The sequence below is a fragment of the Denticeps clupeoides genome, chromosome 5 (genome assembly GCF_900700375.1).
Source record: "Denticeps clupeoides chromosome 5, fDenClu1.1, whole genome shotgun sequence".
NCBI classification, from domain to species: domain Eukaryota; kingdom Metazoa; phylum Chordata; class Actinopteri; order Clupeiformes; family Denticipitidae; genus Denticeps; species Denticeps clupeoides.
The window spans coordinates 32,982,888-33,002,358 of NC_041711.1; the positions used below are offsets into that span (position 1 = coordinate 32,982,888).

Here is a 19,471-nt window from a genome sequence, read left to right on the forward strand (position 1 = left end):
GAATTATTCACGTCGGCAGAATCGGATTCTTTGCGACGGACGCGGCGGGCCTAAATGGAATATAATAGGTAGAATAAACAGGCCGGGGATGGGCTCATAATGACGCGCGCTGCTCGGAAGTTGGGGAGCAGCCTGTCGCGCATGGAGGACGTCTGGCTCAATCCAGGACGCGCGGGCTACGCGGCGAGTGTGACATTTACACGCCCGTTAACGCCAGAAACGACCGCGGTCGGGAGCAGCAGCCTTACCTGATTCCGCACGATCCGGCGATCTTCCGCACGACTTTTCTCGCATTGAAATGCCGAATCGCGCCCAGGAAAATATGTCGCTCTCCAAATATATATATATACATTTAAAAAAAAATCGACACTTATCGGTATAAAAACGTGACTTCTGATTCACTCCCTGTCGCCATTACGAGATGCGAACAGCGGACTATAGGCATTACTACAGCGGTCCGTCCTGCGTTCGTGGTCCGCCAGTCTGTCTGGGGGGGAAATGATTGAAATAAACCCCCAAAATCCGCTGCAGACGAGCGACCGCTGCCCGGGTCCCCCCCGGGTCCCCACTGCGTTTCGGAAATAGCCGGGAAGACGTTCATAGTGTGATGGCGAAAGCGGCTGTTGGCGCGGACGGATCTGCATATGGAAATCGGGGCTTGTCCGGGTCCAATTTTTACTTTAACTGCGATGCGCTGGTTTTTTTAATTAGACGTAATTTCCATACGCACAGATCGCATCTAACCTGAGCCCGAGAGACAGACAATATACGAGATGTTTCTGACAACTCGCCCAAAAATGCAAAAGACCAAACCAAAATTTATTATTCATTTAGGATCAAATATATATAAGTTTTAAATTAATAAATAATAATAATCGCCTCATAATACACCAGACCAGTGCAATACTCTCAACCCACCACTAACCTCATATTTAACCGTGTTTTCCCGCGGTTTCGTTCATTCGGTCCCGCCTCCTCCGTGCAGCTTGTAGCCAATCAGGGGCCGCGTCGACGCCAGTGCGCATGCGCCGTAGGCCCATCCGGCAGCGCGGGAGAGACTTGAACTCGGCGCCGATTAGGGAACGTAAACATTGGTGAGGAAAGGCGATAAAAGTAATTAAATTCATAAACAGGACATCTTGGATGAGCAACACGCCGTACGGGTTTCTGCTTTTAGTAGCATAGTTTGTTCGTGCTTTCTCTGGCATGTTGCTCATGATTGTTAGCTGAGCGGTTAGCCAGTTTGTGTGCTGATTATAATACATTTACCAGAACCTACAGTGCCAAACGCACAGACTTGTTAATATGCCGCAGTTGTTTCTGCGATACGCTGCAATCATTATTCGATACATAGAACGTTATGGTCATTTTAAATGGCCATTGTGTACACCGTATATACAAATAGTGGCTAAGTGGGGTTTGCAGGGACTTGTTATGGATCCTTGACAACGTTTCGCCCATTCCAGAGAGCTTGGAATGGCAGGCGAAACATAGTCATGGATCCATAACAAGTCCAGTGGCCATTGAAATGCTGTAAATGGATGACTGAGAACCCTGACAGATAGTTTGTTATTGCTCGCTCTCCAGAGAAATGGAAGACGACTTCGGCCAGTCCCTCACACCGCCCGTGTCGCCTTTTGCGGGAGAGAGCCACTGTGACCCCGCATCAGCCCGGCAGCCCTGCTTCTCCTGCGCCTGGGAACCTGGCCGCGACGAGTCCGGGAAACTGGCCTTTGATGGATACATCAGCAGAGGAGAACTGAAACGGTGCGGTTTTTGCTGAAGTCGAACTGCGTATTCATGTTAAAGTGGAAAGAAATGTTAATTTCAATTCCCCACGTGCGTAGACTCCTCTTAAAACTCGACCCAGCACCAGGAGATTTTGAGACGGACTCTGTTGACATCTTCGGCTTCCCTTGGGTGACTGAAACAGCCCTGGTTGAATCCACCAGACTCTTGTTTGGTTTATTTAGGTAAGCCTGTGGTGGGTTTTCTTTTTAAAGATTAGACATGAGTGCCAGTTGTCAAACTTTATATTTATCCTCTCTTTTCAGACAGAAAGTGCTACGGCTGGAGACATTGGTGCAGTCTAGTTCCCATGATTTTGGTGAGACTTATGAGACTATATGAGGCTCTTCAGACTTGGCATTACATTTGGAACAATTGTCAGACCTTTATCCAGAGCGACTCTGAAGTCACTATCCATGAAAATATGCAGACGCCAGTTCATGTAGAATAAATATGGAAAGTGCTCGTCTAAGAATGTTTTAAAGTACCATGTCTTCAATCTGTGTTTTAAAGACACCCTGTGATTCGTCTCCAAATGCATCTTGTCTATTGGATGCTCGCGTATCGTGGATACTCACGAAGCATGCACACTTCACAGCACTCCAGTTGATCAGGCTTTCCTTCAATAGGACCGGTATTATGCAGCCCTGTGTGGAGAGATCACTTCTCCACTCTGGGTGCCTTCAGACCTTTATATATCGATGTCCGTTTCGATTGGGATCAACCCAGACTAATGCCGGCTCTGAATATTTGGCGTACATCATAATGGTTTAACGTACGGACTCTTTCAGTACAAGCAAGTAGCCTACATCCTGAAGCAGATGACATCAGAAATGAGTGTGTGCTGTTCCTGCAATATGTGAAAGTCTTCATATGCAGGTAAAGCGACTTTAATGCACCAGATATGACCTTGTGTCTCTAGCAGTCACTGTTTGGACTTTTTGACCTGCTTTGTAGGTTTCTAGAGCCTCCAAGGGCAATGGATGAAAGCCCATCACACCCTTATGAGGATCTGGAAGCTCAGCTGCCCTCCGCACTCGTGGAGGAGTTGTTTGGAGTCACACTTCTCGTTGGACGTCTCAAGGACCTGCCTGCTAGTGTTCAGAGCGCCTTGACCATACATCATCAGGGCAAGGTACTGTGCTCTTAGAATTATTTCTGATATCATTTTTTCCCCCTCAGCGTGTGGCTGAATGTGTTTTATTGTGCTGTTTTTAAAGCTGTTTCCACCATCCTGGCACTTGCTGCACCTGCATCTGGACATACACTGGTCCGTCTTGGAGATTTTGCACCTCCTGGGGCAGAAGATGCTGGGTAGGTGGTGTTGGCAAGGCACAGTGACCCTTGTGGGTGTCCTGAGCAGATTTTTGGAGGAAGGCAGGATTTTTAAGAGTGCTCTCGATAACTGTGTGGGGGAAGGATGCATGTAGGAGAAGATGAGTCAGGAGGATAAAGACGAATGCAAAGAAAAAAATTAAAGTGAGGATAATTATTTAATGTCATTTTAACTCTCAAATACTCTCATAGTTCAAAAGTTTTCACAATATATTGTAAATCCCTTTAAAACTGAAAGCGAGATTTTCTTGATGTCAAATGAATGTGATTTTGGGATTTCTTTTCTCTTCAGGTCAGGTGGTGTATGCGCACGAGTTCATGAATCTGTCAGGAGAAAACCTCACCAGCATTAGCCTTTTTGAAGAACACCTCAATGCTTTATTCTGTGACCTCATAAGCCTGGCTATGAACAAGTACAGCAAGGTGTGTATGTGTGCGAGACGCAAGTAATGGTGGCCCGTTGGTCTAGGGGTATGATTTTCGCTTAGGGTGTGAGAGGTCCCGGGGTCAAATCCCGGACAAGCCCCTTACGAAGAGGGCAGCGTCGTGCTAGGGGCAGCGGTGGCCTAGCGGTTAAGGAAGCAAAGCACCGCCCCCCCCTCACTGCTCCCCGGGCGCCTGTTATGGCTGCCCACTGCTCACTCAGGGTGATGGGTTAAATGCAGAGGACAAATTTCACTGTGTGCACCGTGTGCTGTGCTGCTGTGTATCACATGTGACAATCACTTCACTTTTTCAATTTTTTTTTTTTTTTTTTAAGTATGCATATGGCTAACAGTCTTCCAAGCATGCACGTATAACCGCCCCCCTTTCTGTGTGACAAGGTGAGGCCGACGGAAGCCATCTCCAGTCACCACTATCACTGTCTGTGCACAAAAGAGCTGTGGATCCTGCTTATACACTTGTCGGAGTATAGGAGCAAAGTGATGCACACACAGGTGAGATAACAAGAGCACAGACACACAGCACAGACGTACAATTTGCTGACATCCATTTTCTGTCACCCTCCAGTCCTTCTGGGGCTACGTGAACCCCCTGCTGCAGGATCTTGTGAAGGGAGAAGCACCGGGGAAACAGCAGCTCCCCACTACGTGCAAAGATCCTGTAGGATTCACATGGTGGCTGGTCACTCACCTGGCTGAGCTGGGACAGTATAACCGCAGTGGCGCCCTGCAGAGTGAGGTACAGCTACTGCTGAAGATGTGAAATTTCACCGGGCTCACAGCTGAGGTGTTGTGGGGATCTAAAGTCGCTGGTGGTTGGCTGTCTAATGCAACATGACGCATCGCATCATGTTACTGGCTAATGTGATTTGCAGGCTTCCAGGCTGCTGCCAAGATTGAGTCTGTTAAAATTTCACGTCACGTTTGTGAGTGTGTGATGATGATGGTTTTCATAATGAAAATTAAAATAATAACTACACATGTAGCCCCGGCATTTCTGATGCCTGTAAGTATCTGTCCTCTCAAAGGGAAAAAAAAGTAATCAGCTTTTTAAATATTTTAACACATTGAGCATAAAATAAAATGTCGTTGAAACTGAATTTGAGCATCATTGGTATCGATAAGTATCTTGAAAACCTCTGAACGGGGATATTTCATTTTTTCTGCTCATCACCCTTGGCTGTGGCTTAGGCCTAACCACTTGACCACTGAGTGATACGGTCTTGACAATTCAGCAGTCGGAGGATATTAATAGGAACCGTGTTTGGGTTTGTTTCTCTTGTGTGCTGCAGAATCAGCTAGAGGACAACTGGAGCTTTATTGGCGAGCTGTTGAAGAAGAGCTGTGGTGCGACGGTGAGTTGATATCGTTGACGCCGCTGGGCAGTCTTATGAATTTAATGAGCGCTCTGGGTGTGTTTGTAGGGGTGTGTTCAGGAGGAGCAGATCCGGATGTACGTTCATTGCTGCCTGCATCTCAGCCTCCTGTGGATGCCCAGTGTGAGCGTGGTGTCGACTCTCTGGGAATACTACAGCAAGAACCTGGTGAGCTCAGTTTGATGATTATTATGCAAAATTAATTTTCAAGAACTTAGGAGCGCAAATAGTGAATTGATTCAATAGTTTCATTCATGTGCTTATAAAAGACAGTGAGTGAAATGCATCACTTTCACATAGAACACACGCAGTGATCCACACACTCTCATTCTCCCTCACTCCCTTATTCTATCGTGTGAGTGTGCGATGCAGACGTTAAAACGTCTAGGTTTTGGGATATTTTATGCAGTTTGCAGGCATCAATATGTGGGAGATTCTGGGAACTTGACTTGACATGTCTGGCAGCCGTGTGTCATTTTCAAAGTAAGGCAAAGTCACTCCAAAAAGATGCTAATTCCTGCCATTTTATTGAACGTGGAAAATGCCCAAGGCTGATTGACGTAATCATAAAAATATGATGCCTTGTAGAAGCCCCCAGACGTTTGCGTGTGGATGCTTTTGTTTCAGGTGCTGCAACCTTTTAAGCTCACAGATATCTTGATTTTTCACCACTGCCATAAAACTTTGAAATGTGCTTCAATTAAAACAACGATGCTGGTTCTGCGCAGCAGTCTACAAAGCGGAAGTCATGCAACAAATTGAGTCTCGACTAAAGAATGCACCTCAAATATTTTTGGTATTCGAGTAACTTGAATATTCGTTTCAGCCCTAGTTCACTATTTAGGTTGACAATTAGACAGCTAATTGTCTAGCGGGAATCCTGAATTAGGCGGGCATATATGCATACCAATACATTCCCAGTAGATGCACTGCTACGGTCCTAATGCTCTCCACCTTCCAGAATACCCCATTCACCATTCCCTGGCTGGGTGTAACTGGGCTGGGCAGCGTGAGCAGGAGTCCCCTGTCCTTGCTGGATCTGGCCCAGAGCTGCTGCTCCCCCGCCCCACTAAGCTCCGCTGAACACACCCAGCTGTACCGCTCCACCAACTCCTTCCACATCTTCCTGCATGTCCTGGCCCTGCACCTGAGTCAGGAGAACGCAGGAGGAGCACCTTGGAGGCAGATCAAGGGCAGGTGAGAAGGTGGCCTTACGTTTTCCGGAACTTCTTTCCGTTACTTGCATTAAGTGCCTGTAAGATTTTTGCGGTCTGTTATCATGCTGTATTGTCCTATATCTAATACTTATATACAAACCACGCGAGAAACATTTTTCTATGTTTACAACTACAACGTTTAAATCTAGCGCAGGCCTGGAGTATCTTTGCTGGCTTTACGTAGTGAACCACGTCACGCCACATGCTTCCATATTCCAGCCCCTCTCCTTTTTAAAAGTCATGTAAATTACAGCTTATGATTTATGCTTCAACACACTTTTTGTGTGTGTGTGTTTTTGTTCTGTTTTTTTGTCTTCAAATTTGCACAGAAATTTCATTAAAATTTGCCTTAGTATAATTTAAAAGTCATGGATATTCTTTTGTAAAAAGGTGTAAGACTCCCAACAATGAACTGTTTATTGAACTATAACACTACACTGTTCCATTAAAATTGAGGACCATTGTCATATACAGATATTTGGCATCTTCTAGTCATGCATGAACTTCCTGACCACATAACTGATGCCACTCTGGACTACTCCCACCCCAGCCGTGGCTCTGACGAGTGGTGTCTGATGAGCCTCCATCAGTGATCGCTGTTCAGAGGTTGTCCCATGCCCACCCTACCTCTGGTCAGACACTGGTAATTGATGGATGGGATAGGTGTCCCCAAAGTAGTCCTGGACGGCGATCATCCTGTCATTTACCAGAGATTTTGTCCCTCTGGAGTATGATGTGTGTTTATGGTGGACAAATCGTTGCAACCACCCTCAGAGGCCTTTTGATATTTGAACGTGATGTTCTCCCAGAAGGGTGTGGCAAACTCAGCCCACACCTGCTTGGCACATGCGGCCCTTGCCAATCACCAGAACCAAAGGACCGAACCAGTCCGGCCCCCAACAGGGCACCAGTGCCAGGCTGCCGTGGATAAATCCGGATAATGATTTCCCTCTGTCTGGAACGTTCTCAGCCTCGCAGCAGACAGGAAGGCTAATTAGCTAACGAGCGTGGTGGTTAATTCTGCTTAACGAAGGCGGCGGGGGTTTCCAGTGCCGCGTTGGCAGGGGCCGGGCCGGGCTGGGCCGCTTCCAGAGGCCCACGGCGAGTCCCCCCGGGGGTGCGGCTGCGTAGGGGTAGAGCAGAGAACGCGTCAGGAGCCCGACGGGTGGGCCTGGCGCGCCGCGCATTAATGAGAGCGGCAGGGAGCATGCTCAGACCGGCTCGCCACCAAACGCCGGCATCTGCTCGCCCGCCGAGCGAAAGCCGCCCGGGATAAACAAACAAGTTTCGTCTCTCCCCCCCTCTCTCTCTCCCTGCGTGTGTCTCTCTTCCATCTTTTAGTTTAGTCTCCGTCCTCTCATCCTTCTCCATCCTTCATCTTCGCGGCACATAGACACACAAACACGGCCCGCCTCCAGCTGGGCTCACCTGGGCGTGCTGATGGAGGCCGCAGGCTGCTCCGCGAAGGGGGGGCAAACAGCTCGGAGCGTCGGGGCGGCCGCTCGGCCGCTCGGAGGACGGAGGGGAGTATCGATTTCCGCCCGGCGCCGCGGTAAACCTGTTTGTGCGACAGGCCGGCTACCGCTGAGCGGCTGAGTGTTTCTGACATTTAGCATGATCTTTAAAGGCATTTCAGCACGGCGCCTGGAGGATCAAACGCTGCTCCACGCTACCCCTGCACGTCCGTACACGCGTCCGTACACGCGTCCGTACACAGCAGAATCAGTCCAGGTTTACTGCATCAAACCAGCAGGAAAAGACAGGGAATTGTCATCGGATAGTTACTTTTGGACCTTAATGACTGATTTTACTATTTAAAAAAAATCTACAATTGAGACTAATGGAAAAATGAATGCATGATATTTAGCTCCATATTTGGAGCTTGATAGAGCATCGTTTACATTTACGGCATTTACCAGACGCCCTTATCCAGAGCGACTTACAGTCAGTAGTTACAGGGACAGTCCCCCCCTGGAGACACTTAGGGTTAAGTGTCTTGCTCAGGGACACGATGGTAGTAAGTGGGGTTTGAACCTGGGTCTTCTGGTTCATAGGCGGGTGTGTTACCCGCTAGGCCGCTACCATCCCGGTGACGATGGCAAAACTTGTAAACAATGTGAACTTCTAATCGATTAAATAATTTGGCATCTTTTTAAAATGATCATTATGTTATATGTTCTCTTGCAGAGTCTACTCGAAGTTTCACCAGCGGCGGATGGCAGAGCTGTCCGAGGCGGGGCTGATGAACTTCTTGCTCTTATTCCTGGTTCTGGCGCGCCGTGCAGAGCTGGAGGACGTCACCGCCCGTGCCTGCGACCTCCTGTCTTTGCGGTTGGCCACTCCCACGGCCCCGCCTCAGCGCGCTCTGGTCTGGAGGGGTCAGCTCGGCCTGCTTCTGCTGCACCTGGAGCGGGGGTTGGACGTGGGGCCGCTGGCCGCCCGCCTGGCCGCCTGGTTCAGCGAGGTGGCCCGCGAGTTCTACCTGAAGACCACCGAGCCCTCGCGCAAGCTCGCCCTCTGGCTGCCGCTGGGCGCCTACCTGGAGGGGCTGGCCGAGGTGTTCGAGATGAGCAGCTTCCTCAGTCAGTCAGAAGAGAAGCTGCTGAACGAGGGCTTCGGACTGCTGCTGCCGGCCTGCGGCCAATCAGAGCTCAGCTCTGCCCTCGGGGTCCTACAGACCGCGCTGTGCCAGCTCCAGTGAGTGGACCGCGTGCACACACTCAGTCATGCAGCTCCGGTCCCGTTCATCCCCAATCAGGAATGGCGGTGACCCTGTACAGTTCTCCAGCGTCTCTTCCCTAATTCCCAGTGTGACACGTCTCCTCAGGTCAGTCCAGACATGCTAGTGGTAGTGCTCTGAAGGATGAGGGAGAAGTGAAGTGATTGTGCTGCTGTGTGTCACATGTGACGGCATACGGTGCACACAGTGAAATGTGTCCTCTGCATTTAACCCATCACCCTTGGTGAGCAGTGGGCAGCCATGACAGGCGCCCGGGGGAGCAGTGTGTGGGGGCGGTGCTTTGCTCAGTGGCACCTCGGTGGCACCTTGGCGGATCGGGATTCGAACCTTCTGATTACGGGGCCGCTTCCTTAACCGCTAGGCCACCACTGCCCCACTTTTTTTTTTTTTTTTTATAAGTGAGTCTTATAAGCATTCAAACTGATTAATCAAGAAATGTAGTTACTTTAAAGATCTTAAATCTAAATAATCCCGATTCCGTACTTTTATCATGAATACAACCTTATGAGCAGAATTTAAGTTATTAATAAAGCGACAGGTGTAATGAGCAAGACTGGGCTGTGGTCTTCATGGATAATTAAGAATTATTTGCATTTTATCACAAAGATTCTGGTAAACTCACACATGCCCACTTCCCATGTGCACAGTCCTTTCACCCCTATAATTAGAACCAGTATTAAACTACTTTCTGCGTTTAAAACTAGCGCAGGTCTGTAATATCGTCACGTGGTGCTGCCGGCGTTGCTTCCGTACTCCAGCACCACCAGTCGCATGTCTCCTTTTAAAAGGCATGAAGGTTACAGCTGATGATCTATGCCCGAACATGATGGGGACTCGAAACACTGTCATTTATAGGTTAAGCTTTTCAGGGTTCAACAATATTTTGGTAAATTTGAGCTTTTTTTCTGCACATTTGGAGTCATGAAAAGTAGCCTTACAGTAATGGAAAAGTCACGGAAATGTGTAAGGGCCCTGACATACACACACACACACACACACAAATCACACAGGCTCTGATAGACACCCCTGGGTCCCTTTTGAAGCTCATATCTCAGCGAGGCCATGGGGTCTTCCATGACCTCATCTTTCACCCCCACAATGGTGGGATTGTGCGGTAGCTGCAGTGGCGTTGAGATAGGCCGCTCTGTCCAGACCTCTTGGGACCATGGCCCCTGAGTCACCCTGCGCGGGTGCTGGACGGGGCCCGTGTAGAGTTTCCACCTGGGGTCCGCGCGGCAGCCAGGGAGTGGCGTTGGGGTCCGGGTGAGGAGTGAGAGGGCCACGGTGGCAGTGTTGAACCTCCAGTTCACAGAGGGGACACGGGTGTTCGTTACGTCCTCGGCCCAAGCATGGGCCCAAAAGGTGAATGTGTATGCGTGTGCGTGTTTGCACATGTCACTGTTCATGTCACCAACCCAGCCACACACTCTCAGCCATCCCAAGGTGAATGATAAGCATCCTCTCTTATTTCAGCGGTGGCCCCTAAAACTAAAAAGTCTCCTTAACGTCACTAATTCCTTGAGTTCCTGGTGGCACCGTGGGGTTGGAGGGCACTAATTTGCACATTAATGGCCAATAAGGTGCAGAAAGAGAGCGAGTAAGGAGTGAAATGGGCTCCCAAATCAGTTCATCTCACCACCAAAACAGCTCTTAAATGGGCCTGTCCAAATGAGCCTTAATTCCCCGCTCCTGCGGTCCTGTTGTATCTACGTGATTAATGCGTTTTCACTGACACAATTAATCTGTAATTATGTAGTGCTGCGGATTTGGTCATGGCTTTATTACGGCCGTTACACGGGGAGGTGGTGGTGAAAGTCTTAGTGAAATTAGCCTTTTAGGAGGAGCGGGTAGGCGCGGGTTGTGTGCCCGTTGGCAGATACAGGCGTCTACGTTTGAGGCCAAGCGCCAATCAGCCTCTAATTCCCCACATCGGATTCCTTCCCATGATCCTGTTCCGCTCTGAATGAGAACCCCGTGTGACAAAGGATGTGCTCAGAGTGGCAGTCGCTACGGAGACCCTGTGGCGTGATGGTGGCATGTGCCGGCCTGCTAATCGAGTCTTCTCTGATCAATTAATCAGCTCCGCCTCCTACTGATTTGCCCACGTCCCTCCACAACCAACCAACCAACAACAATCCGATGTCCCATAGGGTCACGGCGAGGGGACCGATGTCTCTCTACTGGCCTCCTCAGCTCAGTTCCGTTGCTCCTGCTCTTTTTTACATGCAACATCACTGCAGATGAATATTTTTTTATAGAAAAAAATCAATCTGACCTCCTTAAAATATGAAAATTTCTGATCTCATAGGCCTGATGTGATCACTATAATAGACATAGCACATAGGGGAGCGTTTGCTAACGTTACGTCAGTCTCCTGAATTTATTTCTTTAATCAGATAGAAGCACTGAAGGACGACTTTTATGTTCTAGAGGAGGAACTAACTTCTCATCTCAAGCCATCGTTGCTGGTTTTGTATCTATTTCAGAAAACCAGAGGATAAGCGGTTATTTAGGTATAAACGGTATGCGATATAAATTTGGCCAATGGGAGATGAGTCGTGTCACCTGTGCGAAGGTTTCCGCAGATCTTTAAAAAGCCCGTTGGCAGATACAGGCGTCTACGTTTGAGGCCAAGCGCCAATCAGCCTCTAAAAGTGACTAGTGATCCTTCAATCTACAGTTTAAAGGTTTTTAAAGAACTACAGATGTTATTCTACACATGTTATTCTTTCAAAAGCAGTTACATTTAAATTGACTTTTTAAGATATTTAAAAATATGATTTTTATGACATATCGACCAGCCCTACGCTTATTGATGATGTTTTTTAATTAGATGATCCGCTGGCGTGATTGACAGCTCTCACACACCCCACTTGCTCTTTCTGGACGTTTGAAATCCCCTTTTCTCGATGTCACATGGACAAGTGTAGCAATACCATTATCACCAGATACCTTGGCTGTCTGACCAGAGTTTAACTTGTGCATCCACTTCATGTACATGTAATGAGAACTGGTGTCCACAGTCGCCATTCATCGTAGGACCATATCTGCTAGTAAACCGACTCTCAGAACTTTTAATCATTCTGATGCATTCAAACACGCTGCATGTTAAATGCAAAGTCATTTATTTATATTACACCAATGAGGAATTTCAGATGGATTTGTGTGTTTATTAAAAATTGATGAAAAGCAATTCACCAAACTATCGGTGATGTGAGAAGAAAACAGTCTCGATGGGTCAGATGACTCTCCCCTCTCTTCTCTATTTCTGCTTTCTCTCCACCTGTCTTGTTTCTCACACGGTCTCACTCCCTTCTCACTTGCTTCCTCTCCTCTCCCTCCTCCTCCTCCTCTGTCAGAAGAAATGGCCGGTGCTGCACCACTGGGCCTTCCGTCCTCACCCAAAATAGAGGTTTATGTCCAGGGTGTAATGTGTGTGTGTGTGTGTGTGTGTGTTGGAGATGAGGCTGTTCCTGTGTGTGTGTTTATGGGAGTTTAGGTGCTGTGGTACAGACGTCTGCCCGTCGTAAGGCATCCCTGTTAGGAGGATTAAATTCTAGCTCCAGTGTGTGTGTCTGGATGTGGTTTGCATGTGTGTGCATCATGCTGTTTGTGTGTGTGTGTGTGTTGTAAGATGCTGCACCGAGGGGGATTAAGTGGGGTCTCTGACGATGTCTTGTAGAATGAGGGCTGATGTGTGTGAAAGGCCCATTCCGCAGTAACGAGGCTAATGAATTCAGACTCTAATCGATTGTCTCAGCTCTCTCTGGATTAGATGCAACCTTGCTGGAAGGCACGGAGGGTGTGTGTGTGTGTGTGTGTGTGTGTGTGTGTGAGTGAGTGAGTGTGACCCTCTCCCCCGCGTTCCCTCTTTCATCCCTCAGAATGGTGGGACAGGAGGATCATCTCCAGTCTAAATGAGATTACAGCTCCTTCAGCTGCTTATCGGGGCTAATGCCAGCCGCTACGGGCCTAGAGCCCGGCCTTCTCCCCCCACAACGCCGCGCTGCCGCCCGGCGCACCAACACACGCGCTATAATCCCCGCTGAGAGGTGGTGGGGAGGGATGGAGGGAGAAAGACAAGGAGATGCGAGACAGGAGAAGTAAAGAGGATGCGGAGGGAAGTAATACAGGGAGGAGGAGAGATATTAAAAAGTGATCGATGAACAGAGTATTGGCAGTGATAGAAACCACTGGAGCCCGTGTCTGATCTCCTGAATATCTCTCTCTCTCTCTCCCTCTCTCTCTCTCTCTGTCCATCATACAGCTGTGTGCACCGCCGTGTCTCCCGTCCTGGACACTCCGCTGGCCCCTCCCCGCCCTGGGCTCCTCATCCCAGCGTGGCTAAAGAGCGCCACCTGGCGGTCGCCTCGGCGCTGTGGGCCCACTTCTACCCCTTCCTGCGCAGTCTCCGCCTCTCCCAGACCCCCCCGGCCCAGCTGGCGGACGCCGCCGCCGGTCAGTGACGTGTCCAGCTGAGCGCGGCCCTCCTCTCAGGCCGCTTGTTTGATTTGCGGTGTTTACTGGTTATTTAGGGTTTACCCGACTGGCGTTGGACATGCCGAGCTCCGCCCCCCGTGACCTGCAGCCCCACCCGGTCCAGTCCATCATGCAGTGTTTTGGCTGGGATGAGATGCTCCACCCTTTACACGCGACGCGCTTCCTCGGCCACGTGCTGCAGAACGGGTCAGAGTGCGGTGCTACTAGGAGGACCGGAGTCACGTTGATAACATCTGACGTGACATCTGACCGACTCCTCTCTCCACACACCTGCAGGGACGTGGTGTCGTGCGCCAGCTCGGCTGAGGGCCTGTGTGTGCGCACGTGGCTGCGCTGCGTCCTGCAGCAGCACCTCCACAAGAACAACGATGGCTCTGACAGCCGGGCAGGTAAAAAAACGTGTCATCGTACAAGCTAGTGATATCTTGGGTGCTGCATTATGAACCTTTTAGGGGTCGTTTTTGGGTGGATGTGTATAAAAATCACTTAAACACAGGTGTGCCTGGTACCCTTACACGCCAGTTGTGTTCATAACACTCCCACACCTAAATGATATCTGGCCGAAACATGCCGTCTGATAAACCGTAGTAGCAGATACGCTGCATCTCGTAAGTGTACATTGTTGAAATTGGAAGTAACTGTGTGTGTGTGTGTGTGTTAATTCCAGGTAGGACTCTGGATGAGCAGCTGGTGGAGCTGACCAGGCTTGTTCTGAGGTTGCCAGACGTTGAGTCAGTACTACAAAAAGCTGGTCTGCTGGCTTCAGCTGTTCCAACAGAACCCAGACCAGCACTGGCCATGTTCATCAAGGTTGTGCGCCGTAAATGCCTTAAATTAATAAAAGCACATTGGCACATTACTGGAAACATATTATTGCAAAATAATCAACGTGAGATACGGGTGAGACGAAGATGAAAGGTAAGCCATAATCAATATATCCAACCTTCTCTGTGTCTCTCAGGCTGTGGGGAGGGTGTACTCCGGTCTGCAGGTGCTGTCTGAACGCTCGGCCATGGTTACCCAGGCACTGGAGTATGTGGGAGACATTCTGAAGTACATCAAACCCTACCTGCTTAACAAGAACCAGGAGGGCCTACATCTGGCATACTGGGCAGTGGGTAGGTATCTGTGGGCCAGGAACTGTGGCCTGGAGGAACTGGGTTTCTTCATGTCACACTGTTTATCACTGGGCTACATGCTTACTGACATCTTATTTACTGGCCCACCTTGGACCAGTAATCCTGAACTTGGCCACCCATTAACCCATTCATCCATAGTTATTTACATTTACAGCATTTACCAGACACCCTTATCCAGAGCGACTTACAATCAGTAGTTACAGGGACAGTCCCCCCTAGAGACACTCAGGGTTAAGTGTCTTGCTCAGGGACACGATGCTAGTAAGTGGGATTTGAACCCGGGTCTTCTGGTTCATAGGCGATTGTGTTACCCGCTAGGCTACTATTGTGAATGGGATTTTGGGAATGGAGATGTTGTGCTGTGGTCAGATGCCAGTGAAACGTATGCGCTAATGCTTGGTGCGTTTGTTTTAGGTTATCTAGTCAAGCACTGGAGCGCCATGCTGGCCACGTTAAAGGCCCAGCAGCTCCTGTTCCGCATTGTGGACTCGCTGCTGTTGCCCCGCTTGTTACTGCAGCAGGACCCGCCCGCTCAAGTGCTACTTGCACTTAAGGAGAGCCTGCCACTGTACTTACAGGTGAGGCCACTGCTGAGCCCAACGCCAACCTTGGAATTCAGACATTCCCATAAAAATGACTTCACTAAAACCTGCCTACTAGCACTAGCATGGTATAGTTATTCAATTGAACACGGGCTGGAAGAAGAACGGTCTAGAGATTAGAATGGCACCAAAAACACATTCACCCTCAGCAGTTTAAATAGTAAATTATTCGTTTTAAAGGCTTGTTTTTCATGAATGAAATCAGTCCATTCCTTTAGCACTTACACTGATACGGACAGGGGGCGTCTTTTTAAGGTTGGACAGCATCTTTTTTTCCTTTTGCAGGGTCTGTCGGTCTCTGCGGGCGTGTCCCAGTCTCAGGGGCCGTATCTGAAGCAGCAGCTGCGTAGCGTCATCTCCCAATACTTGGGCCGTTTCCTGCCAGCCACAGCGTCCATCTCTGTCATAGCCAATCACCCAGTCCTGCTCGCTGCCTGTGAGGTGGTGCCCAGCCCCCAGGGGGTGGGACTGAGGCGGAGCATCCTGCAGGTTCTCAGGTAACTGTTGTCGCTCAAGATCAATGTACTGACAATCTATTACAAATGAACGCAATACATATCAGGCTAGTATAGGCATAGCCAGAACAGATTGTACATGATCATAAATAGCCATAACACTACGACCACCTCCCTCATATTTCGCTGGTCCCAGAGTGGTTGAATAACAAACCCTTGTGTTACTCAACCATTCTTTACAAACCATTTTTTCAGACACCCTTGCACGCACCCACTCATCCACATGGCCTAGCGGTTAAGGAAGCGGCCCCGTAATCAGAAGGTTGCCGCTTTGAATCCTGATCCGCCAAGGTGCCACTGAGGTGTCACTGAGCAAAGCACCGTCCCCACACGCTGCTCCCCGGGCGCCTGTCATGGCTGCCCACTGCTCACCAAGGGTGATGGGTTAAAAGCAGAGGACACACTTTTTGGTGTTTACCATATGCTGAGCAGCCATTGATGCCCAGTGTTTCCAGCCTGGACAAGTGCAGATTCTTATGTAAAAAGTTCTTGACTGTGTCCATAGTGAAAACTTCCTGCAGTTCAAAGGACCCAGCCCTCCACCTCGCCTTGCAGCATTTCTGGCCTTTCTTTTGGAGATTCTCAAACGGAACCGAGACACAGACCCCGCCCTGCTGACTGTGCCCCTTCCCTCGGTGCTGCGATGTCTGATGCTGGTCAGCGAGCCTCAGGGTGAGCATTGGTTGGAGGGCAGATTGTCCTCCTGTGTTCGTTCTCCCACTGCAATTCTTTTTCTTTGCTCTATTACTATGTGGGTTTTCTTGATTTAGTTTTATTTTATGTGCTTTGTTGTGTAGTAAGTGAGAATGAAAGTGATTGTCATTGTGATGCACAGCACACGGTGCACACAATGGAATGTGTCCTTGGCATTTAGTCACCCTTGGAAGGCCATGAAAGACGCCCGGGGAGCAGTTCGTGGGGACAGTACTTTGCTCAGTGGCAACCCGCTTTGCAGAATTATCTGCTTATTCACTGATGCTGGCCCTAGGTTAAGCTTTGATATATAGCAGGAATCCCCAAAATAGCTAATGCTAATAAAGGACACTGTGTTTCCAGGGTCTCGCCTCAGTATGTACATTTTCATGTGGATTTGCAGAATTAAATGTAATTCCTGAGACCATCATCGCACACTGGGTGCATGCAGTTCAATGTCATTAATATTCAGCGCTGCATTTATTTGCTTGTATTTTACCAGTGAAGAGGTGGAGTACTGAGGCCCTGCAGCTCATAGTGGAGAGGTCCATTGCCTCTGCCACACAGGGGCCGCGTGACCAGATTTCAACCATCCTCAGGTAACTAGAGTCTGTTTTAATGATGCAGAATAGAGCGTTGCTCTAGTATTACTATGGAAGTGAAAGAGAGAACGTCTGTTTTTGCAGGACCTTTGTTGAAGAGAATGAGGGTGTATATGACCAGCAAGTGTACAGTGTTCTAGAAATGGTGTCTGGTCTGGACCGCGCCTCAGTACAGGTTCTCGTTCCAGTTCTGTCTGTGAATTTGAGGAACAACGAGCAAAAGCGGGGCCTGGGGAAGAACACGACACTAAGGTACTGCATTCACCAGGCAAAAATTCACATTCTAAATTCATATCCTGTAGATGCACAACGGTCCTTTCTGAAGGATTGGCTGTACACAGCACCCAGTGCGTACACGCTGCACACTGAGCTGCCTGGATCCTCTGCGGTCTCATTGATATTGTGTTTGGCTCCTACTGTGTGTGTTTGTGATAGAAACGCCTACAAGAAACTGCTGTCCCAGCTGGGAGAGTGTGGCCAGGCAGAGATGGTGAGCCTGAACGCAGAGTGATGTTTAAACCCAACACACGGCGGAGCGGCTACAGAATTATTCACTTGGTACATTTATATAAAACAGGTCTTTGTTTTTGATGTTCTGTGTGTGTGTGTGTGTGTGTGTGTGTGTGTGTGTGTGTGTGTATATATATATATATATATATATATACACATAGATAGATAGATAGGTGTGCAATGTATTTTTACTGCATGCATCGTTAATTTATCTATAAATTGGGATCCATTATATCTGTCAATCATCTTCCCTTATTGCACAGCTACCACTGGTCTTTCACCTGGATAACCAGACATTAGAGATGTGTTAACATGTTGCACAATAGCACTACCATTACAATTTTTTTTAAAGTCTTTTTAATAAATTATTAAATACACTTACATTAAAATTCGCCGTATTGTTCAGAACCATTTACAGCAAGTCCAGCTACAAAGCAATGTTTGAAACAAACCAGTCCTTGAAAATGATTCTCTGCAATATGTGGTTTTGTAGCAGTGGCTTTGTTTTCACACGTGCTCACCTCCTTTTAGAAGAAACAGCCCATTAAACACTTTCACAATTCATTACTGGAAGACTGTTTGAGCTGCCTCAGGCATGTGCGGCTTCGCTCAGTACCGTGAACGTCTTACATTTTCCGATTTTACGCATTATACAAGGTATATCGCTTCACATCCATTTGTTCCACTGTAGGCGTGACAGTTGTGGCAAGGCCCCTGGGATGCAGTTCTGAGCATGTATGCATGGACACATATACATCAAGTCCACTTTGAAAGCTCAGTTAGTGTGTAGTAAGTATAGAGCTTTTTTAAAAAAAGAGCAGGTAAAACACGTACAGCCAGAGACGAATGGTACAGCTGAAAAGTAAACTGTTCAGTTGATGGTGACCTCAGTCATTTGCATATTACGTGATGGGGTTGTGACGTACAGTCATAGCAGTATTACAGTTACGTTTCATGCCGGCGAACAAACATAATGCTTGATTAATTTTGGCACAAATGTCTGCTCCTCCCCAGGGATTTACTCCTCCCCACAAACCAAAATCCGTACCCGTAGTGACGGGTCTAGCTGAATTGGCAGTGTTAATATGAACAGGCTTAATAGGTGTCTGAAATTGAGTTGGTGGCAATGGGCAGTGTTTTAATTTTTTTTTTCTTTCCTCGCAGACAGTCTTTGTGCTATAGAGTACCTATTCTGTGATGGGGAATCTGTAGAGTCTGTAGGTTAGGACTGGTGAAGTACGGAGCTGGTAGGAAACATGTGGCGATGCCGTTTGAAGCAAATGGGAGCGTTGGCCCATAGAAGACTTCTTCTTTACCCTCGGTGCTCACGTCCAACACCTGTCACACAGGAAGTGACAAACTGTCTTAGAACTGACCTCATTTACTGATGTTACGTTCAGATTAGAAACCAGTGCAGTTTACTCGCCTGAATGCAGGCTAGGGGTTCATTTGTCCAGATAGAGTATCCACCAACTACATAAATCCGGTCATCATGGACTGCTACACCCGCCTCGTTTTGTCCTATTTGAGGTCAAGCAAATTGCCAAGTTATTGGAGTAGCCTATAAAGGCTCACAAAACAATACAACTACAATATTATAGTACCTTCTATATGAATTTGAACAATTGCTGGTAACATATTTACAGTATCTCACAAATGTGAGTACACCCCTCATATTTTTGTTCATATTTTTATCTTTCCATAGGACAACACAGAAGACAACTTATTTTACGTTGTCAACACAGTCAACACAGTCACTAATATCTAAATCGCTGGCAACAAAATTGAGTGCATCCCTGACTACTTTACATTGTGTGAAAGTGTCATATCTTCAGCATTGTCCCAAGGAAAGATTTAATAAAATATTTACAAAAATGTGTGTACTTACTTTTGTAAGACATTGTGTTTATGAAAGTGGAAAATATGAAGAAAATATTATGTTCAGGAATCCATAGTACTTAATTATTATTAGACCCATTTCATACTAATGGAAGATAATGACGACATGTTA

The 19,471-nt window shown here is 48.0% G+C and overlaps 2 protein-coding genes across 6 annotated transcripts in view; one reads left to right on the plus strand and one right to left on the minus strand.

Annotated features, from left to right (window-relative positions):
- mms22l (MMS22-like, DNA repair protein) lies at positions 1 to 19,255 on the plus strand. The gene is made up of 26 exons (XM_028979100.1): positions 1 to 68; positions 1,588 to 1,767; positions 1,848 to 1,973; positions 2,055 to 2,107; positions 2,580 to 2,667; positions 2,746 to 2,923; positions 3,009 to 3,102; positions 3,416 to 3,546; positions 3,948 to 4,061; positions 4,135 to 4,305; positions 4,859 to 4,921; positions 4,991 to 5,110; positions 5,904 to 6,139; positions 8,347 to 8,856; positions 13,167 to 13,357; positions 13,435 to 13,585; positions 13,676 to 13,788; positions 14,067 to 14,209; positions 14,361 to 14,517; positions 14,953 to 15,116; positions 15,426 to 15,637; positions 16,161 to 16,327; positions 16,851 to 16,947; positions 17,035 to 17,202; positions 17,386 to 17,508; positions 19,166 to 19,255. Exons 1-25 carry the CDS (start codon positions 55 to 57, stop codon positions 17,459 to 17,461), a joined length of 3,717 nt encoding a protein of 1,238 aa, XP_028834933.1. The 5' UTR covers positions 1 to 54; the 3' UTR covers positions 17,462 to 17,508; positions 19,166 to 19,255.
- Positions 17,811 to 19,471, minus strand: part of klhl32 (kelch-like family member 32) — a 16,635-nt gene continuing 14,974 nt past the window's right edge. For 4 of the 5 annotated variants that reach the window (XM_028979101.1, XM_028979105.1, XM_028979103.1 and 1 more), the window contains 2 exons: positions 18,887 to 18,981; positions 17,811 to 18,798 (listed from right to left, as the gene is read on the minus strand). In XM_028979101.1, the coding sequence (XP_028834934.1) occupies positions 18,637 to 18,798; positions 18,887 to 18,981 (257 nt within the window). In that variant the 3' untranslated portion in view covers positions 17,811 to 18,636. The remainder of the gene's footprint in view (positions 18,799 to 18,886; positions 18,982 to 19,471) is intronic. The other variant, XM_028979104.1, reaches the window with a different exon arrangement.